General features: G+C 40.2%; 1 protein-coding gene across 1 annotated transcript; it reads left to right on the top strand.

Annotated features, from left to right (window-relative positions):
* Positions 1-4,909: 4,909 nt before the first annotated feature.
* On the top strand, positions 4,910-17,091 carry LOC119884985 (low density lipoprotein receptor adapter protein 1-like). Its single transcript, XM_038695246.1, has 5 exons — positions 4,910-5,092; positions 7,425-7,537; positions 15,477-15,591; positions 16,032-16,104; positions 16,954-17,091. The coding sequence occupies exons 1-5, from the start codon at positions 4,925-4,927 to the stop codon at positions 17,052-17,054; spliced, it is 570 nt and encodes a 189-aa protein (XP_038551174.1). The 5' UTR covers positions 4,910-4,924; the 3' UTR covers positions 17,055-17,091.
* Positions 17,092-18,475: the final 1,384 nt, after the last annotated feature.

The raw sequence follows: 18,475 nt of genomic DNA on the forward strand, positions 1-18,475 counted from the left end.
TTTATTAAAAATTTAAGCCCTCCTCTTTTAGGGATAATATATTGGAAACCTGCAGCATCAACACAAATCTCTTTAATAATTCATGTGTTAGCCTGGTGAAACACAACATGGACTGTAGCACTTCGGCTTTGTATGCTGTGCTATTTTAAAGAAGGCGACCGTGACCATTTGACCATAAGTTGATGTATTGCAGCTTGGGATGACTCAAACTGCACTGAAGGATTGATATTGGAGTTGATCATGGTGAAGTAGGCTATGTTTTAATCGCTAAGCCCACAACCCTTATCACTGTTGCTATGCCTGTCAAGCTTTCCCTTCTAGTATGGTGCATAATGCAGTTTATAAACATGATTTTTTTAAACATGGGTGATGATTTCACAAAGAAGTAAGCAACATCAGATCTTGAATTCCAGGTGACAACCGTTGATTTAGTCTCCTTAAATTGCAACTGTCACCATCAGATTTTATCAGCCTCAGCTAGCTAGCTAAGTAGTGCTAATTCAATGAGTTGGTTTAAAACAAAGTCACGAGCTGAGTTTTTAATGTTTCCAGCCGACACGTTTTAAAGCAACACAAAGCAAATACTATCTGCACATAGTGGCTACTAGGGCTGCAACTAATGATTATTTTCATTGTCGATTAATCTGTCAATTATTTTTTTCAATTAATCAATTAGTTGTTTACTTTCTACAGTTACCAACTATATCTTATCTTGCAACCTTGTTGTAAAATGACAATAAATTTACCTTGTAATGTGATGAAAAAGTCAAATGTCAGAAATTTATGAAAAATGCTATGAATGTTTCACAAAGCCCAAGCTGACGTCGTCCTTTTTTGTCGACAACCCAAAGAAATTCAGTTTACTGTCATAGAGGAGTAATGAAACCAGCAAATATTTACATTTAAGAAGCTGGAATGAGATAATTTTTCTTAAAAAATGACTCACACCGATTGATTATCAAAATAGTTGATTAATTTAATAGTTGATTAATCGTTCTAGCTCTAGTGGCTACATCGATAAAGACAGAGGCTAAAACTACATGTCCTAAATAAAAAGTAAGCTATCCTTACCTGTAAAGATGAGGACTAGCTAATGAATTCTGCAAAGTAAAGCTACTTCTGGTAATGAGTTAGGCTGTGGTTAGTAGCATTTAACTTCTTCCAACCAAATAAAGAGCAGGGCAAAACTGCTCTCGCTACTCCGAACTGTGATATAGTAGCTTCTGGGCTCCCACACAGGGAATGTTACAGTCCCAAACTGAGAATTTTCTAACATCATTTGTAATCCCAAAATATAAGTATATAAATTATTAGATATACTAACCCTTGGCTTTAGAAGTGTAGATAGTAAGCTGGGCGTGCTAATGTTTGCAACTTATGTTAATGTAGATAAACACACTTTTTAAACCATTCTTTAAACTTTTGTTGTTTTGGTTATAAAAAGGCTAAAAACCAGCCTGTTGTGCCTGGTTACGAGTAATAATCTTTGAATGAACAATTGCTGTTTGGATGACGGGTTAGCGGATGGATAATTGGCTTTACGCATTGTAGTGACCTTTTGCCTCAAAGAAGTCCACCACGGCTGCTGATTGATGTTATTTTAGACTCTTGCAGTAAATGGTGAAAATGTCCAGGGTTTCCAATAAGGGTGCTAAGATCAATAATGGCTTTAACTAGTTTGATTGGTGGTCTCTAAAAAGGCAGATCAGAAAAGCCAATCAGATGATGCAATAGCCTACTCGATGGACACATTTTCAACGGCAGCTAAAATGGTTTCACTGCGTGGTCTGAGCAGTTTTCAAAGCTAGCTAGCACCATTCTCACCCGGTAATCTCCCATTAAATGTTTGCCCGTATATCTCCTGTAGGCTATTTTTAACCTTTACAAAATCAAATAAAAACCTGCTGGCCGTATTTAAAGTGTTTGCTACTCTCTCCTCTGGTAAAGCCGGTGGCAGTAGGCCTATGTTAAAGATGAAGAAACTGCTTCTTGCACAAGGATTTAATAAATGAAAACAACCCACTGAATAATATTAGACCTATACTATTGGTAAACTATATGAAATTATAAAGAATAAAGTAACTATAAGTAATATTAACAATATACTAACAGTATAACATGGAATTAACATTGTACTTTTATTTATTTAAATTTCCCTTATTTTCAAATCTCATTGATGACAGTTTTGACTCCTCTGTAGCCCACTCTCCCTCTCAATACCCCCCTAAAGCCCACACAACCTGCCTGAGCTTTCCAGAACAAAAAACGGCTACGTCATTGACTCAGGATGCCTGTGCTCCATTATCTCTTAAATATTTTTGCTATAGCCTTTTTTGTTGCAGTTTTTATAGTTGAAGTAAATTTGTTCTGTTTTTGTAGTTTATTCCGCAGGAAAGCTGTATTTGTTTAGCTTTAAGATGTTCGCAGTAACCAAGCAAAGGCTGCTATGGTTCAAGTCTCTAAGACAGAGGGAGTGGAATTTGTTGCCCATGTTTCCTGCCAATAAAATAACCAGTTGTCATTTCATGACGCTTTATCATCTGTTAATTTTAATACTTAATACATTGTTTTTAGATAAATATACAGTATACTGTATAATGCTACATGATAAATAAAAGGCTTCAAATGGACCTGGTGATCGGTGTTTGTGTTGTTTCCAGTATGTATAGTCACTTTCTGTTTGTACCATTCATAGACAAACCAGCAAACAGAACAAAAAAAACAACCTTCATCCACCATATCTCAAGTGGCACGGTCAAGTGTGTGCTCCCATTCCTGGCTCAGCAACACCTGTGTCCTGTTAAGAACCTAGGTTAAGAACTCCGGTGCCAAATTGACAGTGCCACTGGCTTCCCCTGATGGCGGGAGGTTTACCAAAAACAAATTGTAAATATTTAATGAAAATGGCTCTCACACCCATCCCTGTTTATTTTTTTGGTACACCACAATCTTACAAGTGGTACCAAACCATGCAGATAGTTTTGGTTTTATTTACCATGATTGTCAAATATCCACCGCTGACAATTGTGCTGCCAACCCAATACAATGGAAGTAAATAGAATTATGTCTGTTTGTGATTAAAACTCATTTTGCAAAATTCAACAGAACAATGCCTTTCCATAAAGAGTGTCCTTATTTTATTATGCCTTTATGTTGTTCGTGTTCTTGAGCAAAAGACTGAAGCCCTTTGTGCTGTTCTGTAGCTGTCTCTGACATTTGACCTCCTGTGGAGAGGGGAATGGGAGAGGATACATTTCTCCCTCATGGATCAATACAGCATTAAAGAGCCATTGTTAAAAGGTGGTGAGCCTGCTGGCTCAGAACAATGAATTGCTTTAATAAAGGCACAACTTCCATGTTAGACTATATGTGAGACTCGCACCCTGAATCCTCACATAGCTCTCATCCAGAACACTCAAAAGCAACAAACCATGCTGCCCACCTAAGCAATCACATTTAATAACGTCAAATGTGCTCCCTGGTTTTGACAACAGCCCCCATAGCACGATTGAAGATTAGTTAATAATTCAGAGTTGTTGGAAGCATTGTAAGGGGATGGTGGTCTCTGCTGTTCGCCTTCACAGCTGCATGGGGCCTGCCGGTGACAGATGGCTCAGCCCATGTGAGGAGTTTGCTGCCAGTATAGCCCAGTAGAGTGTTGGACTCTGATTGCGTTTGTGTCTCTTTCTCTCTACATGCTCATCTTGTTCATACTCTTTGTCATTCTCGCTCCCTCATTTCAGTGCGTGCTACAAACAGCAATACCCTTGTAAGAAGAAGGGAAATAATGGGGGGCCAAACCATGGGCATTTTCAGTTCTGTGTCTGTCTTTATCACTGCGCTTTTGCTGTTAGATGAATGCTTTGAAACGCTGTGGTTTAGTCAATCATATGTTTCAGTTATCGACTCACTTTAAGTTTATCACAGAATGTGGTCTCTTGCATAGTTTAGTAAGCTATTCCTCTCCTGATACTCCAATGCAGGGTGTCCAGGTGTCGCTGAGAGATATTTTAAGTTCTCTGAATGGGAGCAGTCCCCCTCCCTTCCCACGGTAGTCGGCTAGAGGACAGCTTGGTGCTACCTGTTGGAAATCACAGCAACAGCAGGACATTGCAGCCATTTTGTACAGCCTGTCCGAGCCCAGTTGACACTGGGCTTGTGGGGCCTGTGCAACAATTTATGTTTGAGATCCTAACTGTTTTCTACTACAGAAACATTAGCTTCTTACTCTGTAAGAGATGGTAACAGATGAGTAGGATGTAAGATGTATTTAAATTAAGAAAATGTAAGCATAGTGTGGAATGTGAGGCTCACTTATGGATTGTTTCCTACACAAAATAAATGATGATACCATGTGTTTATTCTCTCACTAGAGTTGGTTGTTATCTTATTTTTATCTTTCAAAGCACACGTTTTTAACATGTTGCAGAGCACCGGAAGAGAGACATTTGAAGCACAAAAAATATTTAATATAAAAAAATAGTGTAATCATTATATCACACATAATTTGTGAAAGATCTTACTGTATGTTCACAGCCCTGTCTGCTCAGCTGTGATATTACTCTGCCAGCTCTCATGCTGTCTGTGCTGAGTATTGTAAACAGTCTGCTCAACAAACAATAAAGAAACTGACTTGAAAACTAATTCTGACAGACTTATAGACGTTGAAATGTATGTTTTAACAGTTGTGACACATTTCTTTCAAGGCTAACGTGTGAATCCCATTTCTAATTAACTAGTTTGATATGATTATTATTATTATTATTATAAGTGGATTATGTGACATGTCATTTTTAGGCATCCATTCACAGGTATTGTAAAACATTTTAATACTTTTTCTGGACTCCTGTTTAGTGATGTACATTTCACATTTTTTGTAATTATGTAGTTGTTTAGTTATACCAGGGCATTTTGATGATGTCCTATGTCCGGTCTTTTTGTCCAACCAGAGTTGCCGGAGAACTGGACAGACACCAAGGAGACTCTGCTGGAGGGAATGGTGTTCAATGTGAAATACCTGGGTATGACCCTGGTGGGCCAGCCCAAAGGAGAGGACATGGCCTCAGCTGCCATTCGCAGAATTGTAGCCACGGTGAGTCACTGGTCCCTTTCTGACTCATACAGCCTTATAATGGATGTTATATTGACTCTGACATTTTATGGTCACTTCTTGACGAATCTTACATACTACCCTTTGATTATCAGAAGTACTAGTGCTTATACAGTATATATGATTGTACTGATTCTGATATTTGCAAACAATATTGCATACAATTCTGTGGGCAAGCTCAGCACCTTCAATAGCAATGTGAAATTTCAAGAGTGACATTGTGAAGATTTCAATTACAGCGATGCTTTTTATAGAAATTCTCTTGTGGATTTGTGAAATTACAGCCTCAAACTGCAGTGCACATTATCTGAATGACTTGAAGGTGACTGCTTGTCAAATTTAGATTTTAACCATGTTATTCTGATTACCCAGGACAGGGTGATCAGTTATGATGAATTGGTTGCATTGCTTGTCTACAGTATAATATAACTTGTGGTATAGGCTAACTACAGACAATGAAAGAATATAAGATGCCCTATATGTCAGAACTTCAGTCAGTCACAGCTCAGCAAAACTCATGGCCAGAAAACCATTGTGGTCACTGTCATAATCAATTAAATTCAGTGTTCATGGATCGGTGTGACCTTTCAAGTTAGCATGTAGGACAAATAGTCCATTCTGAGGGAAAAGTTTAGATTGAGATGTTCTGAAAAATATATATAAACAGTGCACCAGAATTACTTTTAAACTGAGTAATTAGTATCATTCACCTTCAACTTTGTCTTATTCTCTTGGCAGTTATAGTTGGGTCATGTTTATATCAAGGTCAGTAGGGCAGCATGGTAACACAGCTGTTAATCTAGGATTATCGAGGGCTGCACATGTGCAGCAGTGAAATTAGTGATATGTTGTGTACTTAACAACACAGAGTCGCGCAGGGGATTTCTGAGCACAGTTTTCTGCATCAGTTCAGAATCCCGTCAGTTTTCATAAGACCGTTTTGACAACTGTTTTAAACCAGTGAGTTTGTAGATGTACAAAACCCAATTATTTGCATGTTTTAATGCACACAAACGTATTTCCTCCTTATTTTTCTTTCATGCTCTCTCACACACACACACACACACACACACACACACACACACACACACACACACACACACACACACACACACACACACACACACACCTTTTCACTGAACACCGTCAACAATAAGAATGTCTAATCTGTTTCTCTGCAGAAAGAAAAGCCTGGCACAGGCAGCCTAATCATAAACCTCCCACTTCTCAATTAGAGACTGAACCGAACCTAATGGCAGGATTAAGATTCAATTGATTTACACTAGGACCGAAAAAAGCTAATCGGTTGTCTCTGTCTGTTCCCTTGGTAACCAATCAACCTGAATGGGATTACTGAATACATTTGTGACTTTTCCATTGGATACATGCTTCAGTCAGGCATGATAAGACAAGGCAGAACATATAGAGAAAGTGGGGTATCTCAAGCTGGCAGATTGGTTTATGCCTTGTGGCACAACATGAGTAACATAACAGAAGAAATGTGGTTGTTAGCACTTCCTACATGAATGAGAGCTGCCACAGTCAGCCTGAGCACCCTTTTCCTCACTATTATAATATTAGTTTCCCATATTGCAAGTGCTGTGGGTTTTAACAGAATGTGTTGTTGTTTGTCACCATCTCCAGGGCATTCAGGCTCCTGTAGCAAGCCAAGGCATCATTCCTGTTGTCCTTCAGAAGTCCTAGATTTTGTTCAAGCAAATATCCCACTCCTTTTCATCCTCAGCTTCTCTTCAATGTTTATTTCACCTCCTGCAAAAATGAAAGTGCTCTGGTGCCGGGTGAATGTAGAAATGTGCGGTAAATGATGAAATAATTTCTTTTATTTTGCCATCTTTCTTCTGTATTCACATTCAGTCACTGATTGTTAACCTGATGATATTTGGGTGGGAAAAATAAAACTGCTCTTGTTTGCTAGCTAATTGCATGTTAAGAAGGTCATTGTCAACAGGCACTGTCACAGACCGCAAGCTCAGCACTATGGCCGTATTTTGTGAAACTCCAGATGGAACAGAGCGGCAGGGGGAGTCGGTGGCTGCCAGCCCGACCTCGAGTACTCGTTCTGGGCAACACACTGCAGCTTTCATCCTCCCCGTTCTGTCACCTTTTATAAATTTCCCACATTTCTGGGACAATTGCTTTTAGGGTTCTTTGTGCTTAATCAGAAGTAAGATCATCTTATATTTATGTCAGAGTGACAGGCTAGCTCTGTCTGTACCCGTGGTAAGATTTTGATGTTCTCTGATTTTAAAATGTGTGTGTATATATGTGGTTTTTTTATATTTCATATCCACAGGCCAGAGCCAGAGCTAAGAAGTTTCGGAAAGTGACACTGACAGTCTCACCGAAAGGTATCATCATCACAGACACAGAGACCACAGACCTCATAGAAAATGTCTCCATATACAGGTAAATAAAAAGTACAAATCAAATAGATTTTAAAGAGAAACCTGCACAGTGGTTGGAAGCATTCTGTTTTTTGTTTGTAGTCCGTTTGTAGTATTGACCACCTGCATGGAACCAAAGCCTACACAATCATGATTGAACAGTCCATGTGGAGAGCAAAAGAGGAATATTGGCCGTCGCCCCCAGTGGCTAAATCGTTGTTAGATGATAGCTGATGGGTTCTGAGAAGAGGCCTATTGAGACAAACACTCCAGCCAACCTGTTCTCACTCCCAAGTCGTCACATATGGTCAAGATGTGTAACGTAGTGGGGGATCCTCATAGCTTCATAGTTAAACGAACAGGGGAAGCCCTGTAGCCTCAGCTTTGGACGGCAAAGGTAGGTATGTGATATTTAATAGAAGGGACAGTAAGCATGCCTAGTCTTCTGTGCTTTAGGCCATAAAAGGAAAAAAAACTACACAAATAGTTGTTACTGGTTAAGTGCAGTAAAGTTAACTTTAAAATCCACTACCACACTTAAAAGTTTTGCCCTTTTCAACCTCAATTTTCAGAGTTGTAAAACTTTTTGCCACATATTCGCACACTAATTTTCAGATCACCATTTACAAGGGTTCAAACCTGGAAAACAAACTAATACACTGGGACAACACTGACAAATTTGAAACTCAACATCGTATAAATTTGTTTGCGCAACATTGTAAAAAAAAAATGGTGCGGTTCTGAAGTAGGACAACTCAAAAACCACATAATGTTTGCAGAGATTTTATTTTATTTTTTATTTTACATTTTGCAAGCCTGCAAATCTTAGTTTTCGATCTTGCAAAACTTTTTTTGTAAGATTTTGAGTTTTCAAACACTTATTTTCAACCTTTCAGAACTTTATTTTCAGTTTTGATACATGGCAGGATATTTATTTTATAGGTTATTTTCAGCTCTTTTCTCGCTCATACGTGGCTGTTAAATAAACAGAAAATATGAAAGGCCTAACGGTAGATGACACACGGTGTAACGTTACGTTACCGTGACAGCAGTGGGGAAGAAATTACTTTTAACATGAAAGCAATGAAGAAATACTTAGAAAATAAATTTTAAAGGACTTCTTGTCCTCATGCTTATAATGTGGCGTGCTTGTGTGGAGACAGAATGTAAACACATTTTGCAGGGTTTCTGTCTAGACAAAGTGCTCCAGAAAACTTTCACTTCACGTGTTCATGCTGCTTCACGTATTCATGGACAGCAGTGCTGCAGTGAAGCTATTTCCAATTCACAGAGCTCGCAGAGCAGCACGTTGTTGAGTGTCTGTCTAAAATACTCCCAAAATTTATACGGTCGAAGGCGCGGTGTTGTAGCTGGAGCTTGTCCGGGGGAATCCCTGCTAACACCGGATGCAGCGACACTTCAACGCACGTAATGCGACTTGACGCATTTACGTAATCGATTACGTTGACTACGTCAATAAATCACCTCAGCCCTAGTAACATGGTATCAGCTTTTACATGTTACATGTGGTAGAGAACTCATTTAAGGTCTACTGGCATCATGCAAATAATGGCTCATGAACAAAATTATTGCTATTCCATTTTGTTGTTTTATTAAACTGTTATGTTCACCTATGCCTGACAATTCGGGTAATCCTTCTAGTCGAGTCCTAAAAGCAAATCAGTGGCTGCATCTGATGATGAAGATACTGATATCATCTATCTAGGTCACTTTCCCTTTCTGTCCATAGCTTGGGCTCCTTTTTCTGGATTAAACCAAGCAGTTCTCTGCTCAGAGCTGTTGTGAGTCTCATGTTTGATCAATTCACACGGAAACCAATAATGGGAGGGCAGGGGGGTTGCTGGGGGGGGGTGCCTGTTACTGTCTCTCTGTGTCAATGAAAGGGACACAGAGAGCACCATGCTAGGTTTCATTCTACCAAATCATTGAAGTGTGTGTGTGTGTGTGTGTGTGTGTGGATTGTGATATGTTTGGCTGGCTGCCCCTTCACTGGATAGCAGCCTGTAATGTAGACTGGGTCTCGTGTCATTTAGGATTACAGTCTAAATATCAAATGGCCGGACTGTGTTTACAGAACAGGCCGTGATAAAAGCAGGGTGTGTGTGTGTGTGTGTGTGTGTGGAGATACACTACATGTGGTTGGTGTGTGTGCGCATGGGTCCGCATCCCCTTCTGATCCACCTTATCAGCGGTAACAGACTACAGGCCAGGGGAATCAGCCTCGTCTTTGATCTCTTTCTCTTCTCTCCTTATCTTTCCCCTCCTCTCCTTCCCCCTTTCATTTTCACTGTCTAGAAATATGTCTTTCTTTTCTGCTCATATTAATATAAACAGAGCTCTGAACACAGGAATATCCACAACTAATTGCCTACTTTGAAACTCAAGCCGCCAGTCTTTGCCAGTACTCCCGAATGATGATACAGGAGAGATTGAAGGGCCTCCTGAAGAGCTTTGAGTTGACTGAGGATGGATTTATCCCCTTCATGAGACCGCACCCCCACCTCCACCACCTCACAGCCCCTTTTCCCTCATGCCCCTCCTTTCTTGTGTCTTATTTTAGTTGCACATAATCCATTTATTGGCCAGGAAAGCAAGCGAAGGGTGAAAGAAAGTGTAGATGCAAAACAATGTACCAAATCAGACTAGAATTTATTGTGCATAACAAGCAAGGGAGAGAAGAGTCAGTTAAACAAGGGGTGTGTGTGTGTGTGTGTGTGTGTGTGTGTGTGCGCGCGCAGATGTCCACACATTGATGGACATATGAGCATGTGTGTAGTTATTTGTGTGTTCACACTTAGTGGAAGTCGGGCTGTTTCCCTCAGGGGATGCTTAGTGGGGGATAGGAAACGGATAGGAAGGCATTGTGCATCGTGTTGGAAATGGAAGCCATGACTCTCCCACCCCATCCACCCACACCTTCCCACGCACATACACACACCCGCCCACACACAAACAATGCAATATCATCCTGTATCAGTGGCACTTGAGTTTTCACAGTATCACAACCTGATATTGAATTCAGCAGCCTTGACAACCGCTCCGTTCCTGACAGCACACTTTACAGTGCATCTCATTTGCAGCATCAGACATTCAAGTTATGTTGTTATGAGCCTGATCTTCCAACATGAGCAAGTCTCCCTTGTAGTGCTATGGGTCTACCTGCTGGCAGAGGTTAGGCCAAGGACTACACCACAGGAGGTTAGATGATATTGTACAACAACAGTAAAGCTTCATTATTATGACAATATCAAAGAGCAGAGTGTTTGTTTGATGCAGTATCAAAATATTTCAATATTTTACAGATTGCTATCGAAGCTTAAATATATACACAGAAGAATGTTGACGTGTGGAGCCATTTGCCCTTCATTTTACTGGAGCAGTCAATAAAGACAAATTTTAGGTAACTGTACAATCGGATGGTCAGAGTCCCGCATGATATCTACTCTCATGTAATGATATAGAGTTTTTGACACCAGAGCCAGCCGTAAATTATCTTAGCTTAGCATAAAGACTGAAAGCAGGGGGAAACTGCAAGCCTGGCTGTAAAAAAAAATAAACAAACTGCAGAATCTAAGTTAACTGTCTCCTGCCACCAGCTCCTTACTTGATGCACAGACATGAAACACTAATGGAATAAGCAGCATAGTTCCTAAAATGCCAAATTTTTCTATAAAATGGAATATGTTACAGCAGAAAAAAAAAGTACTAATATAAATGTTAAACAAATCTTTACATTTCATAGGTGTGTGAAAACCAAACAAATTGTGTATTTCCTGTAATTACATTTGTTCATACATATCTCCGAACATGTGTTGTACACAGTAGCTTGTTTGGTTTTCAGTATCAAAAATATAAAGGCAGTGAAACGTGAACCTCCCAATAAGCACAGCATCGTGAGGTGTCGAGCTGGCATCCAGACTGGTGTTACTGATTCATATTCTGACCAGAGCTCTCAGAACAACCAGCATATCGATCAGCAAAGCATGCGGGTCAGAAAAGGGGAGCTGGAACTATTGTGTGCACCGCTGACACTCCACCTGGTAATGATGCACATTGTAATAAGATTAGAGATCCCTAACAGCGCGATATACACGACATGCCAGTGTTTTAACATTCCTGAAAATATCTTTTTGATCTTGCCGTTTGTTTGAGAATGATGAAAAATGTTTTGATGAGCGCTGTATTTCATTATTAATGTCTGGTAAAAGCTTTAAAATTAGTCCATGGTTGTGTTAAACAACGTACCTGCTTTACTAGAGAATTTGAGGCTTTGATGTATGAAGTTCTATTCAGGGTTTGTACTGTAAATATTTAAATATTTCCATTGATATTCCCTCTCTTCCTCACAAACACCGGTGCTCTACACAGTGAGGAGATCAAAGGCTTGCTGTCTACAGAGCCCCTTTGGAGATATGATGCAGACTGACAGCTCAGCTTCTGTTGTTCAAGCTTAGTGAAAAACCTCTGCGATGGTTTCTATTATTTATTTATTTCTGTTGTTGTTTCAAGCTGAAGGCTTATTTTGTGAATATGATCCATTGTGTGGTACATTGGTGGCAGTAGTTAAAACATTTTTTATTATGAGTGAAATCTGCATCTACATGGATTTGTTTTTAACTCTGTTCACGCACATGTTCATCACACTCCAAGTTACTGTGTCAAAGAGGAAGCTTGTATGTCTTTGCAAAAAAAGGTGAAATTTTAAATGTGTATTCACTCCAATGAGAGGTCTTTGTTCAGAAACACATTATTGTTACATGGATGCCATATTATAATGAAACCACTGTTTGATACATTCATGTTTGTTAAACTCTTGCTGTTGATAAACGGACACGGGATGCACATAGGCTAGTCAGACAGCCACTGCATGTGCACTGACCTATTTGCTTATTTTGCTTATGCTTAAAGCTGAATGTTCTGGGAAATCTGACTACATATTATTTACATATTGACAATGAACAGCGTTTGTTGTTGAAATGCATTAAAACTCTGTCTCTGTCTCAGAACTTGTAACTACCCCTCTCTACTGCAATATGTGATAAGAGAGAGGAGCCTGCTGAGTTCCAGGCATTGGCTGTTTACAGATTTTGTTTTGGGGTTGGACGATGTCTACAAAATTTCCATCGGACGATGCCTGCAATGAAACATCAGGATGGACATAGGGTGCGCGGGCAAAAGGGGGGCAGCTGACATTTTATGTGCATGTGTTCTCGCACAGACTTCCCTCGGTTAAAAAAAACAAAACAAAAGGTAGAGTAATAAGTTAAGTTACAAGTCGCAGTGGATTTTTTATGGACCAGGTAAAGCAGCAGTGAACACACAGGGTGCAGCTGTTGGTTTCAGTTCGTGCGGCTCACCTGCTGCCATGATATTGGGTCGCGGGTGGAAATATACGGGAAAAAGGCGACTTTATAAAACATACTGCTGATGGAGAAAATGGAGCAAGACGGGGGCGAGAGAGGCAGAGAGAGGCGGGCCAAGCCGGGGTGTTTACCTGAGGTGTAGGTGTGTGTGAGCGTGTCAGAGTGTGGGGAGAAGAGAATTTCAAGGCAGGTGCAAAGCATACTTGAAAACAATGATAAGAATGTTCATGGTCATAAAAACCTGATTTCAAAGGGTGGTATAATGTGAAAATTTGAGATTATTTTTTGCTGGGGGGCGGGGGTTTTACAATCATATGCCGGCTCAACGTCTTGATGTCTGTCAGCCATTGCCGATGGACAATGGCATTGTCTGTCGGCCCAAACCTATTTTGTATCTACCTTTTATTTAAACTTTGTATAGCATGTTTATGAGACCTTTAATAAGAACTGTGACAAGTTATAAAAATAACCAAAATCAAATCAGCTTTTGAATAACTTTTTTGCAGAAGAACTTTTTCACAATGTGTTTTAAATTTTTTTTTTTACGGTCTTTTTTGCTTTAAAGCATTGATTCCCTAAATGACAAGAACACTTTAACTTCTTTAACTTCACTACAGTTACTGAATTAATTGCTATTGGTAGTACTGCCGCTGTAATACTGCTGCCAATACAACAATATGAATTATTCGGATCTACTGTATTATACTTTATTATCATTAATAATTTATACAGTGATTCTAGAAAAACAAATTGAAATTCAGAGTGCACACACGCAGCAGGATGCAAGTCTGTCCACAGAAATAAGTGAAATTTAGGTTGCGCAAAATATAGTAAAGGAAGAAAGTAGATAATGTCTCAATAAGATGATAATTAAGTTTATATTGAGCAGTTAGTTACATCACACTTGTTTTCCAAACTTAAATAGGTCAGTGCTTTTAACTTTTTCTCCACTCTTTTTTTTTTCTGCAATTAAGGCCCAAATATAAGTTAGAACACGGGGGAAAGGGGGTAAATACAGAGCTGGGTGTCCTGGGCATTGCAATGTGGGTCATGCAGCAGTGGTGCAAGCCAGCAAACAATCTGAGAGAGAAATCTGAAGGCTGGTGATTTCGTCCTTGTTGTTTGATCGAATATATGACTTGCCCCTTTTGAATCAGCTGCAGACCGCTTTTCCTTACAGTGGACAAGTTACTGTTATGACAGCAGATTACATGGAGGTCCACGCAACATTGAGAGTAATCCTATGGTGTCTGACATGTGTGCAGAGATCTAGTCTAATTCAGATAGGATGATTTGATTTGTTCTGTTTCGAGAAAAATAACTTCGGCCAAGACAAATTTCTATACCGGGCATAATGAGAGTAAAAGCACCCAGTCTTGTCCTTGTGTGGCTTATTATAAAGGTTGTATGTTTAATACAAGTGACAAAGGTCGAGTGCATCACTCACTGGCTATTTACACATCTATTTAAAGCAACAAACATGACGCGCTCTGCTGGTTCAGGTAACAACATCAGATGGACATACAGGGTGACTCGAAATCGATACCCCTCGCCCCAAAAGCCTGCACAAAATCCGACAGAACAAATCCATCTGTTTTGTGTCTGTCGCTTCAGCGAATATATATGAGTTGTTGTGGGGGAGCAAAATGACTTTGTGGATTTTTAAATAACCATTGAAAATAACCAGCCATGGGTGTCACTGGATTTGCAGAGAGTTGGATTTCTAGAAAACCAGATATTATATGAGAGATTCAGTGTGACTATTGGGAATGAGGTCTCTTGTGCAATATAGTCATGACGGAGATCAATTTGTAATCCAAGACTTTCTGTTTCATACTGATGGTAAAAATTCAGATATTTCAACAGAAGAAGCAATATATTATATAATCATCAGGGAGGTTTCAGAAATGAACAGTTCTCGAATGAGACAAAACTCTGAGGAATAGCACACAAGTTACCCCACTACATTCAGTTCAACAAAAATTTCATTGTACCTCCATTATCAAAACACTTCACTGAAAATTTCAGGCTCAGATGACCCTTTAAGCCTGGCATTTAAAAACCTCAAATCCACAAAGCAATATTATATCAGCATTTGAACTGATTTTTGCATAATGTTGTGAAAATATGAAGGACTGAAGTGCTCGGTCACAGCTTCGAGCATCTCTCATGGATGTCACTGCTGCACGTTTGTCTCCTGCTCCACCATTCCCAGCTGTGGGACTTAATCAGTATAATATTCATAACCACCTCTCTTATCCTGTTATGATTGGTTTGCTTATGCATATGCAGTAGGTTGAGCACAAATGCAAAGTTATGGCCTAAATTGACATGTATGCAGCGTAGCTTACTTTGATGTATGAGGTTTGATTAAGAGTGCAAGCTAGCAGCTAATGTACTGTAACTGTGTTCTTTGTTCTGCATGTGAGTCCTGTGATAAAAAAGGATGTTTGCCATAATACATTCATGTCACAAATTAGTTCCTGTCTGGTGCAATTGTGCTTTCATCATCATAAATGCACTTATGTCAGGTGGATTGATAGTGTTGGTAAAAATCCCCCCCCCCATCTCTTACAGAATCTCGTACTGCACCGCTGACAAAACTCAGGATAAGGTCTTTGCATATGTCTCTCAGAGTCAGTTCAGTGAGACCCTGGAGTGCCATGCATTTCTCTGCCAAAAGAAGAAGATTGTAAGTGTGCAATTTTGTTGCATTTACCTGCGTGTATATCTGTATTTATCCTCATATATGGAATACATGCTCTATGACATTAGCAGGCCATAAGGTCAGTGTTTGGGGTACTGAGTGCACGTGATGAACTGTAGCATAAGTGTAGTTGGTGTGGGGCTCCATCTTGTGGCAGACTACAGCCCACTAATCTGTATCGTATACTGTTAATCTTACCAGTGTTGAGAAATTGTAATATTATAAATAGAAATAATTTAGTTTATAGAAAAAAACTGTTCAACTGTTAAACTTATAAATCTAATTATCACTGTAGATGGGTAAATAATCAGACTAAAAATGTTAAAGCAAAACATTTTCTTGACCACCAAATTAAATCACAGCTATTCATGTTTGATATTTTACTCTGTTTCATTACTGAGTCATTCTTCCCCTTTTCTTTCCAGGCTCAGGCTGTGACATTAACAGTAGCCCAGGCATTTAAAGTAGCCCTCGATCTTTGGGAGATTGCTCAGGAAGGTGAGTTTACTGAACTTAACGAAGGTGACATGACACAGTTCAGTGAAGTACAAGTAAGGAAAGGCTGTGATCCATCCAATCTGCATCCAATTTGCAACTTGTTTATTGTTGAAATGAATGTGTGTGTATAAAGAGAATAAACAAATATGTAAACAAATGTGAAATTTTAGACATCTGAAAATAGTAATGAATAAAAGCAATATATGAGATAAACAAGTATGAATAATGACATATGATGACGAAAATGAATAAAGATGAATAACTTTTAACTTTTTTAAGTCCAGCAAAACTCCTCTGAACTAGGGACGAAAAGATGAGACAGCAGTGTCCCCCTGAACGGCCGCAACTGAAAGAGGGGAGACTGAAAACTGTCTTTTTAATTGACCCTTTGCTAAGCCACACCCCTAATACACAGCTGGCCAATCACAGCGCAGTATAGGACTCGCTCTAACTGAAGTCCGACACTTTAATGGTTGCGCTCCATTGACTCTAATGTAAAAATCTTTTTTAGGCTGTATTTTTCTAAGATATGGTCAAATGCTGTTTCTGGGGCACTTGTAATAGTTACAGTCACTACCCAGAGAGGTTGATAGAAGAAGGCACTGTTTACTTTAGGGTAAGTAAGAGTGTAGCAATAGACTGTGGCAGCGCCGACAGTTCGTAACTAAGGGGGGCGGGGCTTAGCGAAGGGTTAATTGAGGCACTTAATTGCTGAAATGTCATTGTTCCAAGGTGACATGAGGGCCGCATGCACAGCGCCACAGCTTGCACATGCATGTTAGATGGTGCAGTCTATGGGGAGTGGGTGACCTTCTGAACAAGAATTGTTTTGTTTTTTTCTGTCCACAGACAAAAGCAAGAAGGCCAGGACCTGCTGTTCTTGTGCAGCAAGCAACGGGCCAACAGAGACAACAGACACTCAGTGTGTTCCAGCAGGTGAGTTTGTTTGATTTTGTACTCATCCATAGTGTGTATATGTACATAAAATTAAGTGCAACGCCAGTGACGAGACATGACACATGTCTGAAGGCCTCTACCATCATCCCCATTCCCAAAAAGACTGAACAGCCTGAACGATTACAGACCCATCGCTCTGACGTCTGTAATTATGAAGTGCCTGGAGCGATCAGTCTCCCAGCACATCAGAGACTGTCTCCCTCCCTCATTCGACCCCCACCAGTTTGCCTACAGGGCAAACCGGTCCACGGAGGATGCCATCGCCCTCACACTCCACACAGCGCTTAGCCATCTGGAAAACAAGAAGAGCTATGTGAGGATGCTCTTCGTGGACTACAGCTCAGTGTTTAATACAATCATTCTGGACATTCTTTACAGTAAACTGACACAGCTACAGATCCCTCTCCCCACCTGTATCTGGATTAAAAACTTTCTCTCAAGCCGCCCACAATCTGTGAGACTAGGCCCCCACCACTCCTCCATACTCAGTACTGGTTCCCCTCAAGGCTGCTTTCTGAGTCCTCTGCTGTACGCTCTGTATACCTATGACTGTTCTCCAACCCACCCAACAAACCACATTATAAAATATGCGGATGACACCACAGTAGTTGGATGTATCCACGAAGGGGACGAGATAGCGTACACGGCAGAAGTGAAGGATCTGTCGCACTGGTGCTCAGACAATAACCTGACCCTTAATATCCCTAAAACAAAAGAACTAATTTTGGATTTCAGGAAGCACAGACAGGACTTACACCCCTCTCCTCATAAATGGAAATCGGGTGGAAATGGTCACCACCTTCAGGTTTCTTGGCACTTACATCTCTGCTGACTATTCCTGGACCCATAACATCAGGGCCCTGGTCAAGAAGGCTCAGCAGAACAATCTGGACATGAAGCTGCTGCTGGCTTTCTATCACTCCTCTGTGGTGAGCGTCCTAACACACTGTGTAAGTGTGTGGTACGCAGGCTCCACAGCTGAGGACAGGAAGGCGGTACAGAGGGTTATAAACACTGCCCAAAAGATCATTGGCTGCCCTCTGCCCAGCCTGTAAAACATCTCCATATCCTGTTGCCTCAGGAGAACCAAAGCCATCACAAGAGACCACTCACACCCTGCCTACCCCCTGTTTGATCTGTTGCCCTCGGGGAGACGTTACAGGTCAATCAAATCTCCCACCAGCAGGCTGATTGAACCGAACATCGCAGAATGTCTTGCTGATAGTTACTACCAGGAAATTTACTTCATCTTTATCTTACCCTAAAGTAAACAGTGCCTGTTTTTTCAAAGTATTGTTTATCAATGTAAGAACTAGCAACACACAATTAAATGAACCATATAATTCTTTACATATTGGAAAGGGGGGGGGGGCAGCTAGCCTGGCTCTGTTTGAAGTAAACAAAATCCATCTAC

Source organism: Micropterus salmoides, unplaced genomic scaffold, assembly GCF_014851395.1.
Source record: "Micropterus salmoides isolate LMB-PRFRI ecotype aquatic unplaced genomic scaffold, ASM1485139v1 Ms_hic_scaffold_382, whole genome shotgun sequence".
Taxonomy (NCBI): domain Eukaryota; kingdom Metazoa; phylum Chordata; class Actinopteri; order Centrarchiformes; family Centrarchidae; genus Micropterus; species Micropterus salmoides.